Source organism: Rutilus rutilus, assembly GCF_951802725.1.
Source record: "Rutilus rutilus genome assembly, chromosome: 22".
In the NCBI taxonomy this organism is placed as follows: domain Eukaryota; kingdom Metazoa; phylum Chordata; class Actinopteri; order Cypriniformes; family Leuciscidae; genus Rutilus; species Rutilus rutilus.
The window spans coordinates 25,960,316-25,985,335 of record NC_140227.1 but is presented as its reverse complement, the minus strand read 5'-3'; the positions used below and the strand labels follow the sequence as shown (position 1 = coordinate 25,985,335).

Sequence of the window (25,020 nt, the reverse complement as noted above, 5' to 3'; positions counted from 1 at the left end):
CAAAAATAAATGTGCGCGGCTCCTTTAAGAGACTATCGGTTAAGGAGCTCGCGCTTCCGCTACAGACACTGACCCCATGTGAGCACAGACACACACACACACAGAGCGGTTTTTACAGTCAATGACGGGAACTCCGCAGGACAAAAGACACTTTCTTTTTCATTTACACTATAACATTTTTTTTTAACTGGGACCTTTTCTACTCAACGTGAATATTACTTTTATAATTAGATATCACTGTTTTTGAATTCATTCTAATAACTGGACAAAATCTTATTTATACGGAAATTTTTATTATTTGTTAAACTATGTTCATCTTCAATTTGAAATGTTGAAATCGGCATTTTATTTATATGTAGCGTATCTGAATACAAGCGACTTATTTCTGGTAAATGTGCAGTAATTCTGTAACCACAAGTCATCGCAGGAATTCATCAGCAGTGTATTTTCGGAACAGCGTCACTCGCTGACAGTGGGACTCGCGCGGATAGTTTATCTGTGGATTTTAAAAGACCCTCTTCAGCCACGTTGAGCCTCTAATAGCTAGCCTATCTTAATTTCATCTGCACTGAAAGATGCTCCAGAATGGAAAGTCTGAAACACACAACGCGGACGCGTCCGAGCCCGAGCCGAAGCCCGAAGCGCAAAGCGAGAAGACAGAAGCGAGCGAGAACGCCGCGTCTCACCCAGACACCGACTCCACTCAGTTCCCCCTGCCTGTCTATCCCAAACTGGAAATCAAGCGCCATGCCGTGACTGATGACTACAAAGTCTCCAGTCAAGTGTTGGGTCTGGGTGTCAACGGCAAAGTAGTGGAGTGCTACAATAAGAAAACCGGACAAAAGTGCGCGCTGAAGGTAAATCACACACATGTTGTAATGGGGATCCAGATGTCTGGGTTTAATGGGGGAGTTGACTCAACTCAACTCAACTCAACTCGTATAATATGTTTTCGGTCAGCTAGCATAATAAACCTTGTTATGCAATAACGGTTAACAAATATGGACATTAACTTCTTTTTTCAATATTAAGATTATGGGTTAGACTAGCCTGTAGTTTATATGAATATAATAAAGTGATTTGAGGTAGAAGAAATGTTGGTTTTAACTTTATTTTGATGGTCCCTCTAACACATTCTGTTGTCTATAACGTTGCACCTACCTACTACATGTCTATTCACTCTCATTAGAGAGTGTTAGTAGAGTATTAGTAGACTGGCAGGGTTAGAATAAGTTGACATGTAGTTGTAAAGTTACTTACAGTCTGTAGAATGTCTGTTGGAGGACCAATAAAGAGTTAGCGGATATTAAGCAGACAGACTACTAATACTCTGAGAGTTTGTTGACATGTAGTTGCAAAGTTAGCCTACGTGTAGTCAACCGAATGTTCTGGGGACCATCAAAATAAAGTGTAACCCAAATATTTCTTAATGTAAAATCTTTACATTAATTCTTTAGCATTATGTCTTTGAAAAAAACGCAGTTTCAAATACAAGTTATATAATAGCCAAGAGAGTAAATAATTATGTATTCGCTTTATGCGGGTGCATGGGTCATATCACCATACCTCATGTAAAAAGGGTCACTGAGTTGGGGTTACTAACAGTGCTCTGGTTCTTAGAAACTGGAGGTCCACCAGTCATAGGGTTACCGACCGTATCTGACTTGGCTCTTTAAGGAGATGAGGTGTGACACACAGCATCCGGGCAGTGCAATGGAAATATGTCACCCACGTGGCATCACGGACATGGATTTACTGTCCAGTATAATCCAGCTGGATCGAGGAACTCAATATGTGCATAGAGTAGCCTACATCGAAGAAAATAGAGAGATAGTGTCATTTTTATTGATTAAGTTTGTTCTAGAAAGTCATAGGCCTATTGTTAGTCACATGTTAGTCATGCTTTTATATTAATTTTGAATTAGCCTATTTAAATAAATACTAATTAGAAATATAAATAATATTTGGGGGAAATTTACAGGAGGAACTTAAAAAAAAAATGTGAAGTGTACCAAAACTTTAGGTATTGATATGTCATCTCACACTTTTTTACTTTGGGAAAGCAGTTAAGGCAAGGCAAGGCTAGTTTATATAGCCTATGTAGCACAGTTCATGCATTATGGCAATTCAAAGTGCTTTACAGAAAGGAATTAAAATAATCACAAAATAAAACCAAGGAAAATTAAATTAGTTGAAATAACTTATAAACTTCCATGTCCCATTGTTGTTTTTCTGGCCGTCTGGTTTGGCAAGTCTGGACTGCACCTGTTCTTGTAGTGCTTTACAACTTCGTGGAAGATATCTAACTTGGTTTAAACAGCAACTGACCGGAAATAGATGTTCAGCGTCTCTCATAATGATTTGAAGTCAGGATTTGAATATGACACAGAGCCAATGTGATCACGGTGGCCAGAGACTCACCAGTTCTCACTTGCGCTCGATTGACATGCATCCCATCCCAAATATCTCTTGGGAATGATAGAACCATTGCTCGTTATTATGCTAATGACACTGGCAAATGTAAATAAGCTGCTTTTGATGCTTATTGTCCTGAGGGTTGTGTTGTAAGATAGTTGCTGTCCTAAATTAATCTCATTGTGCTGGGACACAATGAAAATCAAATTGACCTGATCTCGTGAGTCATTCAGGTGTAATTTATTGCCCAATATCCTCTCTGCTTTTTAATCACAGGGTAAACAGACATAGGGCAGAGCCGTCCATCTCGGCTGGCTTTTAATTAAGTTGCATGTTGACTGCTAAGTGTAATGAATGTGAGTGCATAGGTGCTGTTTAATCCACTCTGTTTAGCTGGACGGAAGCCATCCTTTAAATCTAATTCATTTAATTCACTCTTGATTTCCCATATTGGACTTGAACGGCTGCCAACCAAGAAAAGATATCTTACAGCCTGATCGAACTGTTTATTACACTGCCATCTCTATATTGCAACCTGCAAACCTGTACTAGCACATGTAGTCCAGTGGAAGTGGTGGTTCTTGGTCCCTGAGTTTTTGGTGTGCTCATTTAAAAACATCGAGGAAGCATTCCTACCTTATAAGGCCAACTTCTTCCCAGGACAGCCAAACAAAAACATTCACCTCTGTTCTTATGTAATTACATAACTTACAGTCAAATTAGGAATAATTGATGGATCGTTGAATTGTTGAAACTAAATATATACATAACTGGAACATGTATATATATATATATTGCTCGTGTATATATATTGGCCACACATGGTGGCCAATGCACTGGTTAATTTCGTGGTGGTAAAATGGCAAGGAAAGATTTGTGAGCCCTGTTCAATGGCCTTTCACCGTTCCCATTGTGCAGCCAGCTCCCGAATGCTCGACTGGTTCATATTACAGCCCTGGCACTGCCAACTCGCTGTTCAGTGTTTGAGTTCATCTTTCCACACAGATTCTACATTCAGGGTGTAACGGTAAAAGATGAGGAAGCAATTGCAAGTGTACTCATTTATTGAGAAGGCGGAACAATGAACAAATAACAGCTCGGACACAGGGTGGCAACGCAGGGACCCCGATGGTCAGACGATCCAGTGCAGACGGTGAAGTGGTGCGGTGAGTCTCCCAGGTGACGAATAATCCAGAATCCAAGGGAACACGAACAGAACAGGAACAAGGCAGGCACAACTCGACACGAAGACTGGGAACACAACCGGGAACCACATACAACGATCTGACAGGGGAAATGAGAAAGCGGTGAGTATTTATGGGGTGATGAGATGAGCTGCAGCTGGTGACGGGAGTGATGAGCTTAATTGTTGATGATCGCTGATCAGACGACCCGCCCACACAATCAATGCACAACACACACATGACAACAGAACACGAGACAAGAAGAAGACAATGGATTTATGAACCGTGACAGTACCCCCCTCCCTAGGAACGCCTCCTGGCGTTCCCAGGCTCCCTTACCTGTCGATTGTAATCATCGATAAGGGAGTGATCCAGAATGTCTCTAGCAGGTACCCAACTTCTCTCCTCCGGACCGTAACCTTCCCAGTCCACCAAGTACTGAAATCCGCGTCCCCTTCGCCTCGAGTCCAGAACACGATTAACCGAATAAGTAGTTTCCCCATCTACGAGTCGCGGCGGGGGGGGAACCGGGGCTGGCGGATTAATGCGTGCAAAAAAAACGGGCTTAATTTTAGACACATGAAAGACGGGATGAATCCTCCTGTACACTGGAGGAAGATTGAGGCGGACTGTCACCGGACTAATGATCTTAGTGACAGAGAACGGGCCAATGAATTTGGGTGCAAGTTTATTGGAAACGGAGCGGAGCGGAATGTCCTTAGTAGAAAGCCACACTTTGGAACCGACGACATATACGGGAGGCCTACGCCGGTGGCGATCGGCTTTGGCCTTGGTGCGTGCCCCCACTTGGAGTAGAGTCTCACGGGCTCTAGTCCAAGTGTGGTGACACCTCTGGACAAAGGCGTGGGCGGAGGGGACCGCGACTTCGGATTCCAGACTAGGAAAAATAGGTGGCTGGTACCCTACACTACACTCAAACGGTGATAGGCCCGTGGATGACACTGGCAACGTGTTGTGGGCGTACTCCACCATAGACAGTTGCTGACTCCAAGAGGAAGGATTCTTGGACACTAAACATCGCAACGTTCTTTCCAAATCTTGGTTGGCTCGTTCGGTCTGACCATTGCTCTGGGGATGGAACCCGGAGGACAGGCTGACAGTCGCCCCCAGAAGTCTACAAAACTCTCTCCAAAATTTGGACACAAATTGGGGTCCTCTGTCAGAAACCACGTCTGTCGGCAGGCCATGAAGCCGAAAGACGTGGTTAACGACAATCAACGCTGTCTCCTTGGCTGAGGGTAATTTGGGCAAGGGAATGAAATGGGCCGCCTTCGAGAACCGGTCCACCACGGTTAAAACTACCGTGTGACCCTGGGAGGGTGGGAGGGCGGTGATAAAATCTAGAGCGATATGGGACCAGGGTCTCGAAGGCACCGGCAGCGGTTGAAGTAACCCATCCGGGGGCCGATTGGAAGTCTTACCCATGGCGCAGACTGAACAAGCCAAAACAAAACTGTGAACGTCACGAGCCATACCAGGCCACCAGAATCGTTGCTTGACTAAAAATTGAGTACGATTAACTCCTGGATGGCAAGCCACATTGGAGCAATGACCCCACTGAATAACGCTGGACCGTAGACCCTCAGGCACAAATAAACGGTTCGGTGGACAACGAGTCGGAGGCGTTACCCCTTCTAAGGCCCTCTTGACCTTCGATTCGACCTCCCATGTGAGTGAAGAGATGAATAGATTCTCTGGTAAAATGCACTCGGGAGTAGACGGGCGTTCGGAACGGTCAAAAATGCGCGATAAAGAATCGGGTTTGATGTTCTTAGAACCCGGGCGGTACGAGAGAGTAAAATCAAAACGACCGAAAAAAAGAGCCCACCGAGCCTGCCTGGAGTTCAATCTTTTAGCAGTCCGAATGTATTCCAAATTCTTGTGATCGGTCCAGACGATAAAAGGTACCCCCGACCCTTCTAACCAGTGGCGCCACTCCTCCAATGCTAACTTGACTGCCAACAACTCCCTGTTGCCAATGTCATAATTACGTTCGGCAGGGGATAAACGATGTGACAAAAACGCGCAAGGATGCATCTTGTCGTCTGAAGGAGAACGCTGGGATAACACTGCACCTACCCCCACCTCTGACGCATCGACCTCCACCACGAACTGACGTGATGGATCAGGGGTTATCAGAATAGGGGCTGAAACAAAGCAACCCTTCAGTTTGGCAAACGCAGCCGAGGCTGCGTCTGACCACCTGAACGTAGTACTGGGGGAGGTCAAGGCGGTCAGAGGTGCGGCTAGTTGGCTGAAGTTGCGAATGAAACGCCGGTAAAAATTGGCGAACCCCAGAAACCTCAGTAGGGCCTTACGGGAATCTGGGTTTGGCCAATCCACCACAGCCTTAACCTTCTCAGGATCCATGCGCATTCCCTCAACCGAGATGATGTAACCTAAGAAAGGAACAGACTGTGCATGAAAAACGCATTTCTCCGCCTTGACAAAAAGCCCATTCTCTAGCAACCTCTGAAGCACTTGTCGGACGTGTTGCACATGTTCCTGGAGAGACGAAGAAAAAATCAATATGTCGTCCAGGTAGACATAAATGAACTGATCGACCATGTCTCGTAACACGTCATTGACAAGTGCCTGGAAGACCGCTGGGGAGTTGGAAAGGCCGAAAGGCATAACCAAGTATTCAAAGTGCCCCCTGGGGGTGTTAAAAGCGGTCTTCCACTCATCCCCCTCCCTGATGCGGACCAAATGATAAGCGTTTCGTAAATCCAATTTCGTAAAGATAGATGCTCCCTGCAACCTCTCGAAAGCTGAAGACATCAACGGTAAAGGATAAGTATTCTTTACCGTGATGTTGTTCAACCCCCGGTAGTCAATACAAGGTCGCAGCGACCCATCCTTCTTCCCCACAAAAAAGAATCCCGCCCCCGCTGGAGAAGAGGAAGGACGGATGAACCCCGTTGCTAGAGAATCAGAAATGTATTTCTCCATGGCCTCTCTCTCCGGAACAGAGAGTGAATATAACTTGCCCTTAGGCGGAGACGTACCTGGTAATAACTCTATAGCACAGTCATAGGGACGATGCGGAGGAAGCGAAGCAGCTCGAGACTTACTGAACACCTCCTTCAGGTCCAGGTACTCCGCGGGCACGTTAGATAACTCCACTGTCTCCTCCTGAAACACAGGGACAGAAACAGACGGACAGGCAGACACTAGACAAGACTTATGACAAAAGCTACTCCACGAAGACACAGACTGTGATGACCAGTCCACTTTGGGGTTATGACGGGTGAGCCAGGGATGACCAAGGACGACGGGTGCAAGGGGAGTGTCCATGATGTAAAAGGAGATGGTTTCGGTGTGGTTGCCTGATGTGATGAGGGTGATGTCTTCGGTGGCAAGTGAAATGGTGGGGAGTTCTTGACCGTTGAGTGCGTGTACTGCAATCTGATGAGTGAGGGATCTGAGAGGAATCTGAAACCTGAGTGCAAAAGTGTAGTCCATGAAATTACCTTCAGCCCCAGAGTCCAGAAGTGCTCGACAGTCGTGACGGTGAGAGGACCATCGGAGCCTTACCGGGAGGAAAGTAGATGTGGATGAGGTCTTCTCGGCAGAGATCCCACCCGACAGTAGCCTCATATTTACTGCCGGGCTGGGCCTTTTAACGGACAGTTGTAAGCAAAATGTCCCGCTCTTCCACAGTACATGCAAAGGCCCTGGGACCTCCGCCTCTCCTTCTCCTCCCGGGAAAGCCGGGCTCGACCCACCTGCATGGGCTCGTGATCTTCGACGGGGCTGACCGCGTCCCTCTCTCTGGAACGTTGTCCCTCGATCCCTCCTGGGACCCGCTGGAACTGAAGACGTCGATCAGCTCGAGAAAGACGACCATCCACTCTTATCGCCAGGGCAATGAGATCACTCAATCTGGCCGGGAGGTCCATGGCATAGATCTCTCGTTGGACGCGGTCAGCCAGCCCATGCAGGAACATGTCCCACTGCGCCTCCTCGTTCCATTGGCTCTCGGCTGCCAGAGTTCGAAACTCGATCGAAAAGTCAGATACCGATCGCTCTCCTTGCTGAAGGTCGGCTAGTACTCTGGCAGCCTCGCGTCCGGACACGGAGCGGTCGAACACCAGTTTCATTTCTTCGGAGAGCCTTTGGAACGAGGAACAGCATTCTTCCTGGTTCTCCCACACCGCCGTTCCCCAAAGCGCCGCTTTCCCAGTCAGAAGCGCCAGAACAAACGCGACCTTGGTTCGCTCGTCGCGGAAGGTATGGGGCTGCAGAGAAAAATGCATAGAACATCTGGTCAAAAAGGATCGGCAGTAACTGGGTTCACCTGCGTAAGCCTCCGGAACCGGCAGGCGGGGCTCTGACTGGGATGGGTCCGCTGGTGGTGGTGGGGGATTCGGCGGTGCGGGGGGCGCAGCGGGAACCTGTGGTTGTTGTAGCTGCTGGGTGAGCCCGGACACCTGCGTTACCAGAGCCTGAACCGCGCGAGCTGTCTCATGGAGATTCTTCTCCTGCGTGTCCATCCTCTTTATGCACTGATTCAGGAAATCCTCCATCGGATTGGGAGAACCACTCGCTGCTTCCATGCTTAGGGTCAGATCGTTCTGTAACGGTAAAAGATGAGGAAGCAATTGCAAGTGTACTCATTTATTGAGAAGGCGGAACAATGAACAAATAACAGCTCGGACACAGGGTGGCAACGCAGGGACCCCGATGGTCAGACGATCCAGTGCAGACGGTGAAGTGGTGCGGTGAGTCTCCCAGGTGACGAATAATCCAGAATCCAAGGGAACACGAACAGAACAGGAACAAGGCAGGCACAACTCGACACGAAGACTGGGAACACAACCGGGAACCACATACAACGATCTGACAGGGGAAATGAGAAAGCGGTGAGTATTTATGGGGTGATGAGATGAGCTGCAGCTGGTGACGGGAGTGATGAGCTTAATTGTTGATGATCGCTGATCAGACGACCCGCCCACACAATCAATGCACAACACACACATGACAACAGAACACGAGACAAGAAGAAGACAATGGATTTATGAACCGTGACACAGGGTCCAGCCATTGTTCAGAATTCAGCCTTTATTCAGTCCTGGCATATTTCATAGTGTGCCGCAAGGTTCATATGGAAGGCGCTTTATGTTTTATATGTAAGGGGGTGGAAATTTGTGGAAAAAAGGGAGAAACTGAGAAGGCAGAGTGTGACGAATTTGCAAGAGCTGCCAATGTGTTTGTAGAAGTTCATTATTTGGGAGGGTCAGTAGTGCCGGTCCTAGAGTTCTGGGGGCCCTAAGCAAAACTTTGTCCGGGGATCCCTGTCAGTGCGTTCATCAAATCCCCTCAATCCATTCTTTCAGAGCAGTTTCACTGTCAACCAACAACGAGTTGAAACGTTCAGTAATACAAGAAAAATATAAAATCAGTCGGACAATTAGATCATACGTTTTTTTTAATTTTTTTAATACAATTTAGCCTACTATTAATAATAGCCTATACAAAAATTGAATAAAGGGATCAAATGTAAAACAAATAAATTGGTTAAAGGTACAATATGCAAGAATTTTTAGCCTCTAGAGGGCGCTACATTCCAAACAACAACAACGGCGTAGCTTGATGACGATATGAAGGTGCGTGGAATGATGGGAACTGTCGTTTTAAACTCCACCGTAGATGTAAATCAGTCAGACGGGAATCGAAAAATCATGTTCGTGGATGAGGTTAAAGGGTTAGTTCACCCAAAAATGAAAATTCTGTCAGTAATTACTCACCCTCATGTTGTTCCAACCATGTAAGTCTTTCGTTCATCTTCGGAACACAAATTAAGATATTTTTGATGAAATCTGACAGAATTTTGACTCCTCCATAGGCTTCCAGTGTGACCGAAACTCACCGGCCCAGAATAGTTATTAAAACATCGTTAAAATAGTCCAAGTAACTACAGTGGCACTACATTAAGTTTATCATGCGACGAGAATACTTTTTGTGCGCAAAAACAAACAAAAATAACGACTTTATTCCACTTTTCATTTCCTTCTCTCTGGGCCTCGTAGTGTTTTTGCGCTGCGCGTCTGTGTTGCACGTCATCACGCAACACACACATGACCGGCGTCGGCCAATAGTGAGCCTACGTGGTGACGTGTAACACAGACGCGCTGCGCAAAAACACTACGCGAACCAACTAGAGGTCCAGAGAGAAGGAAATGAATAGTGGAATAAAGTCGTTATTTTTGTTTGTTTTTGCGCACAAAAAGTATTCTCGTCGCTTGATATACTTAAGATTGAGCCACTGGAGTCACTTGGACTATATTAACGATCTCTTTAATAACTTTTCTGGGCCAGCAAGTTTCGGTCACATAGAAGCCTATGGAGGAGTGAAACATGGCTCAGATTTCATCAAAAATATCTTAATTTGTGTTCCGAAGATGAACGAAGGTCTTACGCGGTTGGAACAACATGAGGGTGAGTAATTACTGACAGAATTTTAATTTTTGGGTGAACTAACCCTTTAAGTTTTATTTTTATAATGACATGCTTTTTGTGGCGAGGGGGGCGTGGTTCAGCACGGTCTGTAATGGGAGAGAGAAGAGACGAGCGTCCCGCAAGTAGGTCAAGTGCAAATGACGAACACCTGTGTCTTATTACTGTGATCCGCGTGGAGAGACCGCTTAAAGCCGCGCGCTGGAACGAGAGAGAGACTGGAGAGAAAATTGGACGCAGAGAAAGAAAACCGGTGGATCCGAGCTCTCATTTTTGAACTGTTTTGTGCCGTCACGGTTGCCACGGTGAATGCGCGTTGTGTGCGACTTTTGTTTGTTTTGTTTTATTTTAATAAAGTACGAGTCCCAGTCACGCCGACCCCTGTCTTCTTCCTTCCTGACTCTTGAACCTCATCACACTTTTATTTCATTAAAATGAATTAACCGCAAGAAAAGTAAGGTTTAATACTAAATTGGTTATCATAGATGTTACTGTATGTCGAATTCATTGTTGTGATAACGCTGCGCAGTTTTACGTGTTCTAAACAATTGTTGTAAAAGTACATTCGAACATACCCACATCATTTGCCAAAATACTGATTAATCTTTATGTATAACACATGCTATATTTATTTACATGGCCATAAACACCAGACGTGATAAACAATGTCAATAAACTAAACACAAACCTAAAGCAATAATACTTCCCTTACATAAACATAACTATTACCGAATGCTACATTTGGAAAATATAAAATTAAGCATGCTTTGTCGACAGAACCAGCTGCAATAATTGTGTTCCATAACGACTGCACGAAACAAGCTAACGTTTGTTGCTTGATAGACGCTACAACTACAACTTCCGCATTTGTCCAGGACTCCACGCAGTACGAGCGGAAACCGAGGGTAACGCGGATATGACGCAATTGACTGGCGACTCCCAGCTCCCCCCTGCTCTAATTTTCTCGCAATTTAAAAATAGTTGGAAACATTTGGGATATTGTAAGTAATCAACTTAACAAAATATATAACACTGGCCTTGAGATTATGGGATATTTTAATGCAAAATTCTTACATATTGTACCTTTAAATAAAACAACATTGCATAGTCTTAAATTAAATACACATTGATTCTTAGTAAAGTAACTAATGTTATTCAGTGAAGAGCAGTGAATGATTTTCTCATTTTCTTTTGCTATTTGATTAACATTAAATGACAGATGGAGCAGCGGGTTTATTAGGCTGCTGTCACTTTAAGACAGAATGCGCAGACCTAATACAGTGACAAGCATTCGATTACTTTCCCAGCTGTTTATACTCACTGAAAACATAATTGAATGCGTTTAAGTTAAAAAGTCCCCAAGATGGACATTTTGACAAATTTCTGAGTGTTTTTATCCGTTCAAGCACGGATGGTGACGGCGCCGCCGCTTTAAAGGAAAGGAACAGGAAGCGACATCATGTTTTCATATTCATTGAAAGCCAAGCATAAGCAAAATCTGGCCTATGAATTAAACTCGAACTCTGTCCCGATAGTTTTCAGTGATTTTTACTGCAGACGCAATAAACAGTGTAAGATAAGAATACACTGCTGTGTCATGCTGTGGTGTCTTTCACAAGGGTCTTATTTTAGACAGATCAAAGTGTCATGTTTCACGTGGTATCATAAAACGTGATTTGGACGAACATGGAAAGTAATATAAACACTCTGTTTGATAGTGTATAACATGGTTACGATTACGCTGACCTCAAATAAATCAAGTTGAGATGCTTCAAATGATAAAACAGACCAGAATGACAAAACCCCCACACTTGCAAATGTTTCTGAGGTGAAACTGAAATGTGGTTTCTAGTAGATGTAATTCCCCAGTCTGTTTTCAGTTGTGTAAGGTTTGTTTTAAGGAAACTGTGGTCACAGAAACCTTCTGGTTACATTCACTATTATAAATATTTTACACTAACTGTAAAAAATAAAATGAGCTTCATTTTAACAGCATCCATCCCATTCAATTGAATGACTCAATCAAACGAATGTTATTTACTAAACAGAAACCAGGACGAAGTCTATAGACGGTTAATTTTACTGCTGAGACTATTAAATCCTGAGGCAGTAGATTCAGGAAATTAAATGCAGTCATAAAGCTTAAACGGTCAATATATCCATCATGCATTCTGCTATCAATCTCTGCAGACGTACTGATGAACTGCCTATTGCACATACTGTATAAGTTCAGCAAACTGATTTCTTTCACGGTAAATATAATTTCGCATTATTATACCTTTGGTGCTGTTTGTGTGTCGGTCAAAAATGACTGACATTTTTTTATTTCAATTAAATGATTGTACTATATTTTAGTTTGATAATATTTTTTATTTAATATTTTGTATTTTTAGGGGATTTAATGGTACTACATTATATTTATGCTGTAGTTATAATCCATTTATTCACCTTTTGAGCATGGACCTGAAAAGGATATTTCCAACTTAAACGGTCATACATTTTTAATGCTTAAGTTTGGTCTCTTTTTAAAGACAACACTTGGCAGATTATTGAAAACTTGAAAAAAGTTATAATATTTTACATTTGTTAAGAAAAAATTCACAATTTTTATATGAAATATATATTTAGCAAAACACATTTTGCTCTAAAACTGTGAGAAAATCAAAGCCATAAATCCAAACAAGCTGTGTTCGAAATTTGAGGTTGATATCTAAAATGAGCTTTCAGTAAGAATTTGTTTGTGCACAGTACCAAACGTTTCCAATAAATGAAATTCGTCTCCCATTAATTTCCAATGTGGTCATTTTTGACCACGACCAATACAAGTGTGACTATTTTTTTTTCAGGATAATTTAACCTTTTCAAATCATGTCCATGATGTGTGTGTTCACACAGCAAGTGCCAAAACCTTTACCAAGTTTCGTACCATTCCGATGAAGTAAACAAAAAAAAAAAAAAAAAATGTCCAAACATCACCAGAGAGTTATACATATCATTACTGGCCTTAAAGGGGACCTATTATGCAAAATTAACTTTTATAAGGTGTTTGAACTCAGATGTGTGTCTACAGTGTGTGTAAACTACCAGCCTATAATGGCAAAAATCCACCAATACTTTTTTATAATCCCCATAAATCATAAAATCTCTCAAAATGTCCAGATTTCCCCCTACTCTTACGTAAGGCGTTGCTATGCAGGTCCTAGGGTGTATTGGGCTGTTACCAGGGCGTTGCTATGCAGGGTGTATTAGGCTGTTACCAGGGCGTTGCTATGCAGGTCCTAGGGTGTATTGGGCTGTTACCAGGGCGTTGCTATGCAGGTCCTAGGGTGTATTGGGCTGTTACCAGGGCGTTGCTATGCAGGTCCTGGTGTTCTAGGTGTTACTAAGGCATTGCTATGCATGTACTAGTGTGTTCTGGGTTGTTGAATATGCACTTGTAATAGGTGTGAGCAATAATAGAAATAGAAAATACCACTAAGTGTTCATTGTCTAGTGCTAACAAACGCGTAAACTTACAGTGCTCTCATTAGAATCCATTTTCCTTTAGAAATGAATACTTTTACAAAAAAATCGTATGCCGCGAAACCAGTGCAAATGTGATTTAATGCGTGTGTGTGTTATCTGATACCCTCATGGTTTTCTTCCAGCCACAGATTCTGTTCTGTGTTATTGTTGTAAAAGGAGTTTCCTGACTTCGTTTCCCCTCTGATTCTACAGCTACGGTTGTTGTTTTTTGTAGTTTTTTTATTTGTAGGTGGTTTCTTTATCTCTGTGAATCTGAACTATAAAGGTTACCCCAGTCAGTCATTTACAACACTGCCCTTGAAACTCCTACCCACGGGCATCTCTGTTAAATGACTCGGCTGCTGTTAGTCGGAAAGCAAACGCAACGCGCCTCTTTTTCACCCACACATATCTATACACACACTGAACTTTTAGTTTATCAACTGCAGAGACAGAGACAATGTGGGTGGGAGTCAAATCAAATTGAGTGCAGGTCACACTTCCGCAAGTGGTTCAAACAGCTTTTGGGCTTTAATTGATAGAAATTAATACCAGATCCCCATTTCTGTGAACTTTTTAAAATGAGTAAATGGATATAGCACATTTCTTTGCTAGTAATTGTGTTTCATATGGTGACATCTGCATTTTAAACTGGTTTTATTCAAAAATTGTTTTTTTATATGACAGAATGAACATGATGAAGTAATAAACAGATATTTTCAAGATATTTTAAAAATGTCTTCCTTTTTTTGTTTTTACAGTGAAAGTCAACGACTGAATTCCATTTATTTGGACAAAAAAAAAAAATTATATATATTTTTCTTCTAATATCTTCTTTTGTGTTCCACAGAAGAAAGGAAGTCCTACAGTTTCGAAATGATGACAAAATTTCCATTTTGGGGTGAACTCTCCCTTTAAGACGTCCTGTGTGATTATAAGCTATAGGCTGGTTGTTGTAAATAGCTGCTATGACAACAGTAATATACTACAGTCAGTATCAAAGACATCATGTTCTTTAAAAGTCACACAAAACGCTAAAGAAAGGCTCTTAACCAAGAGGTAACACTGGGAGTTACAGCAGCAGAAGCTTTAACGTCCCTAAAATACACTCTGATGGGATGCATGTGCAATGTCAAGGTCTCGCTCTGTTCCAGCGCACGCTGTGTGTGTGTGTGTGTGTGTGTGTGTGTGACATCCCTCTTAGGGAGAGAGAAAGGACGGACACACAGAAATATTTTCTATACTGACAGTGTGGTAAATTAATAGAAATGTTCTTTTCTTTTATATGAAACAAGCTATTGCATAACTGTTCTTCTTTAATGGACAGCAAGTGTCTGCAAAGCGGTGGACTTTTAATAAAGCGATGTTCCAGGCTGAAAACGATTTAAGCATCTGTGACATGCTGTCGATTACCACAGACGAAATATGCTGTCAACAAAGCAATAAATATTTTATAAATAATCTTAAAAATTTTATAGTAAAATACTACATTAAACAGTATTTATATGGTAAATATTATATTATTAGAATATTATTTAACATCTATTATTATTTTTAATGAATTAAAATATATATATTTAAGTAAATATTCAAAAGTGTGTTCATAAATATAGTAAAAATGTTAATATTGTATTGAAATTCTAAATAACTGTTTTCTAATTTAACATATATTAAAATTGAATTTATTCCCGTGATTACTCCAGTCTTCAGTGTCACATGATCCTTCAGAAATCATTCTAATATGCTGATTTGCTGCTCAAGAAGCATTTATTATTATTATTTTAAATGTTGAAAACAGTTGTGCTGCTTAATATATTTGTTTAGACGGTGATCCATTTTTTACAAATTTTTTGTAAATGTCTGTACTGTCACTTTTGACAGTTTTGTACATCTTTGCAGAATAAAATCATTAATTTCTTAAAAAAAAAAAATAGTACTGACCCAAAACTTTTGTACGGTTATACGTTTTTTTTATAAAATATAAAAGAGTGACAGTGTGCATCTTTTTTCTTGTTCCTTTAGATTCTATATGAGTGTCCCAAAGCCCAGAGAGAAGTGGAACTGCACTGGCGAGTATCCGGAGGGCCACATATAGTTCGGATCCTCACCATCTATGAAAACATGTATCGTGGGAAAAAATGTCTTCTCATAATTATGGAATGGTGAGTCCTGTCAACGGTCATTTTCCATCATGCTCGCCTGCCAGAAACAGTACAGTTCTTTTTATGCAGTCAGTCAAGGTCCTTGACTAGTGACATTTCATTTTTATAAAGACAAGACAATGAAATCTTGTGATCCTGAGTCACAGTCTTGCTCTGAATGAAGGTTTCAGTTCTCCCTTTCACTAGTAATGCCTCACTGGTTTTTCCATTTTATTCTCGTCAGTTTGGACTGTATTGTTTCAGACTTTATTAAAAACACTGTAAAATAAATCAACCCATAAAAACATTAAAGGGCTCATCCCTTTAAAATAAATCCAGTAGTCTTAATAGTAAAGCAGTCATGAATCATGATTGTTGCATGTGTGTTATTATGGAGTGTGTCATTCTAGAAAGCGTCTGATTAAACAAAGACAGACTTTAAATTCTAAGTGAATTCTGCTAGCTTTCCCCATAGACAACTTTAAAGGGGTGGTTGATTATGATTTCACTTTTCTAACTTTAGTTAGTGTGTAATGTTGCTGTTTGAGCGTAAACAACATCTGCAAAGTTACAACGCTCAAAGTTCAAAGCAAAGGGAGATATTTTCTTTTAAAGAAATTATTTTTTAAGGACTACAACAAACGGCTGGTATGGACTACACAAGCGTCCTCCCGGGTTAGTGACATCACAAACCCTAGAATTTACATAAACGATTTATAGATTATCAAGACAGAACATGCTAATCAATGACTAGAAGATAACTACACATAATCTATATAAATTCATCAGCTAACCATTCAGAAATGTGCTGTTGCTTCTACATGTTGTCACTTCTTCTTGAGTGCCTCCATCATTGTCTGACTCCAGTTTGAACATGAAATTTTCAGTGCATGTCTGTGTGGGGTAAAAGCACACAAGCTGTTGAAGCTCCGCCCCCTGTGGCGGGAGCAGCAGCTCATTTGCATTTAAAGGAACAGACACAAAAACGGTGCGTTTTTGCTCACCCTCAAAAATGGACAATTTTAACATGCTATATACAAATATCTGTAGGGTATTTTGAGCTAAAACTTCACATACACACTCTGGGGACATCAAAGACTTATTTTACATCTTGTGAAAAGGGTATTATACCACCCCTTTAAAGCTAACAGACATGGACTCAAAGCCACAAATGTTTGATTTGTATTCCATGCTGTGTTTAATCAAACGGTGGCTTTGAGTGCTGTATTAAGTGGCTGTGATGTGCTTTATCTGGGGTGACTGAGAGCGCGAGTGTAAGTGCATCACTCAGAGAAGAAGAGATAGAGAGAGAGAGAGACTGTCATGGTCCGAGAGACAAACGTTACATCCCTTAATTAGAGCTCATTTCCCCGCTCCCTCTTGCTTTTGGACATTTTGGCAATAATATGATTCACATCATTTCTATAAGTTGTTGTTGTTTTTTTCACATGCTCAGCTGGGAAAGGAACTCAGCTTATTGTGATTGTGAATTTGTGCATTAAGCTGTATAATTAGAAAGTGTGTGTGTGTGTGTGTGTGTCAGTATGGAGGGGGGAGAGCTCTTCAGCAGAATTCAGGCCAGAGGAGACCAGGCCTTCACTGAGCGAGGTGGGTTTATCTGACTCTTTGTTTTTATAGCGCACACTCATGCACGCACGCACACACATTTATATGCACAATGCCACACACACATGCTGGGTTTTTATATTTTATGGGGACATATTTATAGACATAAAGATTTTTATACTGTAAAAACTTTATATTCTATCCCCTAACCCTAAACCTACCCATCACAGAAAACTTCATATAGTGTGATTTATAAGCTGTTTTCCTCATGGGGACCAAAAACATGACTATTGGTATTTACCTTCTGATTCTCTTATAGTTTAACAAAAAAAAATGTTTTATCTATATTGTTTTATATTGATGTGAAACTATATTGCCAATTCCTTTATTTTACATTGTGAACCTTTTATAGTTGCTTTCGAATATTTTAATATTGACATTGTGTGAATTTGTATTCCATTATTTGTTTTTATGCTTGTGAAGCACTTTGAGTTGCATTGCATGTATGAAAAGTGCTATACAAATAATTTATTATTATTATTAATATCTTTATGGGGACATTTGGTCCTCATAATGTAGGGTTTACCAGGACCACACACACACACACACACACACACACACACACACACACACACATTCACACTCACAAGTCTGAACCATAATTTCTTTTGCCACCAATCTGAACATGGTAAAAATGTTTAAGGATATAGTTAGTTAGTTTGTTACTATGAATATGGAGAGGAAGTTAATATTCCATGTAATTTCTCTTTAGTTAAAAATAAAGAGGACAATCATTTCTTATATAATTTCCATTTAGTTGATTTTGTTAGTTATGGGTTACAATAAATATGGATAATTTCCTATACACTTTCCATTGGTTAGTTAGTTAGTTAGTTAAATATGAACTTAATTAGGGTTATAATTATGATGAGGTTAATTTCCAATATTAGTTATATTAGTTGGTTAGCTAGTTTGAATATGATTAACGCTATAATTATGATTATGATGAGATTAATTTACCATGTAATTTCCATTATTTGTTAGTTTGTGAGTTAACTATGAATAAGGCAATAAAGTAATTTTTCCATGTCATTTAAATGCATTCTAAATATGTATTATTAACGTAAATATTTAAATAAAATATAATACTTTCTGTTAGTTAGTAGGTTCCTTAGTGAACTATGAATATGATTATGGTTGTGATGAGGTTAATTCCCCATATAACTTCCATGGGTTAGTTATATATGTAGTTTATATTTTGAGGCAGGAAATGAATAGTGGAGATAGTTGAAGTTCCCCATTCTCTTACACTGTATAATTGACCTCTGACTGTACTGTTCCTGCAGAGGCCTCTGAGATCATGAGAGACATCGGCACAGCCATCCAGTATCTGCACAACATGAACATCGCACACAGAGACATCAAGGTAACAAATCAACTGTTTTCACCAACTATAAGAATAAGAGTAACATTATATTCAAGTTATATATTGAGCAAACTGGGATAGTGCATAAAGAATGAGTGTTCACAATATAATAAGCATCGTTCTGCCCTCCTCAGCCAGAGAACCTGCTCTACAATAGTAAAGAAGACGTTGGAGTTCTCAAATTAACAGATTTTGGCTTTGCTAAAGAGACTTCACTGCATAACCTGTTACAGACGCCCTGCTACACGCCGTATTACGTAGGTCAGTAAGATGAATGCCACTCTTATCATAAAAGGCACATTCTTCACCTCTCGCTAAACAGAGAAAGAGACAGAGGAAGAATAACACTTGGCCTGCTAAAGTAATTGTATGATCTCTTCTCTAGCCCCGGAGGTTTTAGGCCCTGAGAAATACGACAAATCATGTGATATGTGGTCTCTTGGTGTGATCATGTACATCCTGTAAGTATAATGATTCTGTTTGGGCGTTACCTTGAGTGTTAAATAAAGGCTGTGGTGTTCATTCTTTAGCTTCTATTAAACTAGCTGAAACTGTTTTGCTCCTCTTCATGTTACACAAAGGTTGTGTGGATTCCCACCGTTCTACTCCAACACAGGACAGGCCATTTCACCGGGAATGAAGCGGCGGATCCGCATGGGCCAGTACGAGTTTCCCAAACCAGAGTGGGCTGATGTGTCTGAGGAGGGTACGGTGCATTTTATGTGTATTTTCACCCAGTCAAACTTCATGTTGGCTGTTCACCACCAGAGGACAGTGTGGATTTTGTTTTGATTGTCATTTCAACAACTACGTGTAATCATTTGGACCTGTTTTATGTATCTATGATTATGTTTTCAGTGCAAAGCATAGCTTTTGCATATTTGTTCATTTGAATTAGTCTCCTTTTTTATGCTTTTTTACTATTATTATTTTTAAAGCATTAGAAATATAATATATTCATGCTATTTAAAAGAATATTAAATATGGATATAAAATTATAATAATAATAGTTAGATTTATTCTTAAATATATTAAAATATTTAATTTAATTTACAATGTACAGACACACACATATATAAATATATATATACAGTATATATTGTGTAACATAACTGTTTTTTTTTTTACTATATATATATTATTATTTGTATTATTTTATTCTATATTGTGTAGTAACACAACTGTTGTTTTTTTCCTCTATAATAATAATAATAATAATATATATATATACAGTATATATACACCAAATATATATATATATATATATATATTATTATTATTATTATTATTATTATATAGTAAAAAAAAAAAAAACTGTTGTGTTACTACACAGTATAGAATAAAATAATAAAATATTGAAAACACTGATCTAGATGATGGGGACCAGCCATGTTCTTCTTACTAATATATAATATTATAATATTCTCCTCCAGCCAAACAGTTGATTCACCAACTTTTGAAGACTGACCCCAGTGAAAGAATGACCATTGAACAATTCATGAACAACCCCTGGATCAATGTGAGTATTTCAGCTGATTGTATGTGTTTCCTTGGATATAATTTCACTGCATCTGTTCCAACACTGAGACGTTTCTTTCAGCAATCCATGGTGGTTCCCCAAACGCCGCTCCACACCACACGAGTGCTCACGGAAGACAGCGAGATGTGGGACGAGGTCAAGGTGAGCGCAGGATGCACTGGCCATTGAGAGAATTACAGTACCTGTTTAGAATAATATCAGATACCATTTCAGTATCTTTTGAATTCTATTTTCATTAACACTTTATTTTAAGGTGACGTAGTTACATGTTACTACATGTAGTAATAACAATAAATTATGTATCTAGTCAACTAACTGTAACTCTATAGTAAGTACATGTAGTTAATTAATATTACTCAGTAATTATTTGAGTAAGTACAATGTAACTACATCACCTTAAAATAAAGTGTCACCCAATTTTCGTATTTTTTTTATGTGATATCTCATACAAACTGAAGATTGGTAATAATCTGTGAGGGCATTATTATCTGTAATACCATCCTTATCCTCAAGGGGGAGCCACATAACAGAAATAAAGCAACTACAGTTCATTTGAATAACAGCCAAAGTGTTAGAAATATATACATGGAATTTAACATATACTTTATAAATATAGCCAAAGTGTTAGAAATATATACATGGAATTTAACATATACTTTATAAATATAGAATTAAATAATTATTTAATAAAAAAAATAATATATATATATACAGTACCAGTCAAAAGTTTGGAAACATTACTATTTTTAATGTTTTTGAAAGAAGTCTCTTATGCTCATCAAGCCTGCAGTTAAAAAAAACAAAAACAAAAAAAAACAGTAATATTATTAAATATTATTACAATTTAAAATAATGGTTCTCTTTTTTAATATACTTTAAAATGTAATTTATTTTTGTGATGCAAAGCTGAATTTTCATCAGCAAGTACTCCAGTCTTTGGTGTCTTATGATCCTTCAGAAATCATTCTAATATGCTGATTTATGATCAATGTTGGAAACAGTTGTGCTGCTTAATATTTTTTTTATAACCTGAGATACTTTTTTCAGGATTATTTGATGAATAAAAAGTTAAAAAGAACTGTATTTATTTAGAATAGAAATCTTTTGTAACAATATGCACTACCGTTCAAAAGTTTGGGAACAATAACTTTTTTTTTTTAAAGAAATTAGTACTTTAATTCAAGAAGGATGCGTTAAATTGATAAAAGGTGATGGTAACGATTTATATTGTTAGAAATGTTTTTATTTTGAATAAATGCTGTTTTTATGAATAAATGGTGTTAATGTTTTACTCATCAATGAATCCTGAAAAAGTATTCCAAAAAAATATATTAAACAGCACAACTGTTTCCATCATTGATAATAACTGAGTATCAAATTATCATATTAGAATGATTTCTGAAGGATCATAAGACACCAAAGACTGGAGTACTTGCTGATGAAAATTCAGCTTTGCATCACAAAAATAAATTACATTTTAAAATATATTAAAAAAGAGAACCATTATTTTAAATTGTAATAATATTTCATAATTTTACTGTTTTTTTTTTTTTTTTTTTTACTGCAGGCTTGATGAGCATAAGAGACTTCTTTCAAAAACATTAAAAATAGTAATGTTTCCAAACTTTTGACTGGTACTGTATATATATATATATATATATATATATATATATTTGATTAAGGTCCAATTCTCACTAAACTAAACACTAAACTATGACTTTTGCCTCAATAAACTCCACATTACTGCTTTTTAATAGTCGGTAAGGTAGTTACGTTTAGGTATTGGTTTGAATTAAGGGATGTAGCTTATGCTAATGCAGAATAAGGCATTAATATGTGCTTTATAAGCACTAATAAACAGCCAATATCCTATTAATATGCATGCTAATAAGCAACTAGTTAATAGTGAGAATTAGACCCTAAACTAAAGTGTTACCTTATACAGTGCTATGCATAAGTTTAGACACCCATGCTAAAGTTGACTAAAAAGAGGAATAAAAAATCATCTTTTGGAAATTGATCTTAATGCCTTAATTAAAAAATTTTGGAAAAATCCAACCTTTAAGGACACCAATTTTCTTTGTGAATGAATAATGTATCGTAAATAAATAAATGTTCTTCCTTAAAATACAGGGTGCATAAGTGTGTACACCCCTATGTTAAATTCCCATAGAGGCAGGCAGATTTTTATTTTTAAAGGCCAGTTACTTCATGGATCCAGGATACTATGCATCCTGATAAAGTTCCCATGGCCTTTGGAATTAAAATAGCCGCACATCATCACATAGCATTCACCATACCTAGAGATTGGCATGGGGTACTTTCCATAAGATCATCTCTCAATGCAAATCAAACCAGCTATTAGGCTAACTGAAATAAAACCATGCCAATCTCTAGGTATGGTGAAGGCTGTGTGATGATGTGGGGCTATTTTAATTCCAAAGGCCAAGGGAACTTTATCAGGATGCATATTATCCTGGATCCATGAAGTAACTGGCCTTTAAAAATAAAAATCTGCCTGCCTCTATGGGAATTTAACATAGGGGTGTCAAAACTTATGCACCCTGTATTTTAAGGAAGAACATTTATTTATTTACGATACATTATTCATTCACAAAGAAAATTGGTGTCCTTAAAGGTTGGCATTAAGGCATTAAGATCAATTTCCAAAAGATGATTTTTTTATTCATCTTTTTAGTCAACTTTAGCATGGGTGTCTAAACTTATGCATAGCACTGTATATAAAATGAAAGTAATATAATAAAATCAACAGGTTTGTGATTAATCAACAGTTAAAGGTGCAGTAAGCGATTTCTGAGAATCATTGTTGAACACTGTTGGTATTTGAAATCAACCCAAACAAACACACCCCTCCCTTCATTGTTCTGTCACTCCGCATGAACACACAATGTTTGCGCCACGATGCGGAAAACACGTTACAGCATTTCTCAGAAATTGCGTACTGCACCTTTAAGTTAAGTATGTTATACTATTTACATTTCTTTTCTAATTTTTCTTCTTTCTTTCTCTTGGTTTGTAGGAAGAGTTAACCAGTGCGTTGGCCACCATGCGTGTCGATTATGAGCAGGTGAAGATTAAAGACTTAGATGCCTCCAGTAACCCCTTGCTGAACAAGAGACGCAAGAAAGCGGCGACAGGGGAGAAGAGCGGAGGAAGCGGATGCAGTAGCCAATGAGGGACTGGAGATGGAGAATAGACGGATCAATGACACGAAGGAAAGTGCAGGATCAGAGTCAAGAACAAGAATGGAAACAGAGGGAGATAGATGGGCTCTCCAAAAGAAGAACAGAAGATGGATGGATTAATAGAAATAAAACGCAAGAAAAGCGGACAATTTCACTGATAATCAGGAATAATTGGAGGGAATGCACACGTACACAGAGGAAGTCCTTGTTTCCACCACCAGCAGTGAAGGCCCGAAAAAGCTGCTTCAGCTCTCTGTGTGTATGTGTGTGAGTGTTCATTAACTTTATATGTGTCTTTTTTGTGTACTGATCTATTACTTGATACGCACCTCTCGCACTGTGTATGTAATATATGTGTATTTAAGATGTGTCTCTATATGTGTCCTATCGTGCAGTTCACTCCAGAGACTTCATTTGTTGTTGATTTGGGCTTTCGTTATCGGCCCTTTTTATTGCAAATAAACATTTTCAATACTTTTTCTGAGGAACTGCATGTCCGTACTGGAAATATTTCTGAATATTCCTTGTGTTGCGAGATGTGGTACTTTTTGGTCTGGTGAGTCACTTCCTCAACCCAAACTATCCAACGTCTGCATAAGTAACTTAAACCCTGACCTCAGATCAGGCCCAAATAACAAATAATTTTTTTCTGCAGTCTCCATTCCTTAGTGGACCAGTCAGAGAGTTCATAATGTGAGAAAAGGTGACGCCCGAATACTTGATCGCTTACCAGAATTTGCATTAGCCAGACATATTTATCCATTCAGCTCATTATGATGAAATACTGGGATTTCCCACAGGTACTTGCGCTTGTGTCGATTCCCACTATAAAACTGAGTAGATTCTGAGAAGGTATGTTTTCCCGTTCTAACTTTGAAAAAAAAAATGTTTTATTGCAGAAAATGCATGACTTGAAAGCAGCCTGTACTAAATTCCCTGCCTTCTTTGTGGTCAGGCACTGCGGTTTATAAATAGCACGTATCACAGCGTTTTGGTGCAAAGCCAGCATTAGTCTGGCTGATAGTGGGCCGCTTTCTAGTGAACATATTTAGATGACCACTTAACATTGACCTTTTCCCTAGTTTCTGCCAGCGCTCCTGTAAAACAAATGCACACCATCTGATCTTTGAGGAACAAGTGCCTTTGAATCATCAGCATGCGTGAGCTAGCTACCACAATCACAATCATGAACAATTATTACAAATGTTTTTTGTTTTTTTTGCAACATACAGTGATCTCATTTACAATCTCAGTCCACACTCAAAATATATGAATCTTATTGCATTAGATAACAAAATATGCTTATTTTAAAGAAATATAGCATAAGCACATTTTTCAAGCACGACATTTCTCAAAATGAATTTGAAAAATGATAAAACAATAGATATACTGCTCAAAGTGATGACACACAGGTATTTAGACACTACCTGGTTGTCAAACTTAAGGGAAACTGACTTTATACCTGTGTAGATTTTGTATCATTGATATTATGTTATATTTAGAAATAGATTTTATTCAATTTTTCTGTTTTACTTTAATTTTAATTAAAGTTTTAGTA

General features: G+C 39.2%; 1 protein-coding gene across 1 annotated transcript; it reads left to right on the top strand.

Annotated features, from left to right (window-relative positions):
• The first annotated feature begins 63 nt into the window (after positions 1–63).
• mapkapk3 (MAPK activated protein kinase 3) lies at positions 64–24,859 on the top strand. Its single transcript, XM_084394705.1, has 10 exons — positions 64–857; positions 15,606–15,745; positions 17,268–17,332; positions 18,637–18,716; positions 18,851–18,977; positions 19,102–19,177; positions 19,298–19,422; positions 20,150–20,235; positions 20,317–20,397; positions 23,297–24,859. Exons 1-10 carry the CDS (start codon positions 576–578, stop codon positions 23,450–23,452), a joined length of 1,218 nt encoding a protein of 405 aa, XP_084250831.1. The 5' UTR covers positions 64–575; the 3' UTR covers positions 23,453–24,859.
• The last annotated feature ends 161 nt before the right edge of the window (positions 24,860–25,020 follow it).

Excerpts from the sequence above, each read along its gene's own strand:
- mapkapk3 (XM_084394705.1), top strand. The coding sequence starts at position 576 with ATGCTCCAGAATGGAAAGTCTGAAACACACAACGCGGACGCGTCCGAG. Across the intron at positions 858-15,605 it reads GACAAAAGTGCGCGCTGAAG|ATTCTATATGAGTGTCCCAA; the intron begins GTAAATCACACA and ends TTGTTCCTTTAG. Across the intron at positions 18,978-19,101 it reads CTACACGCCGTATTACGTAG|CCCCGGAGGTTTTAGGCCCT; the intron begins GTCAGTAAGATG and ends TCTCTTCTCTAG.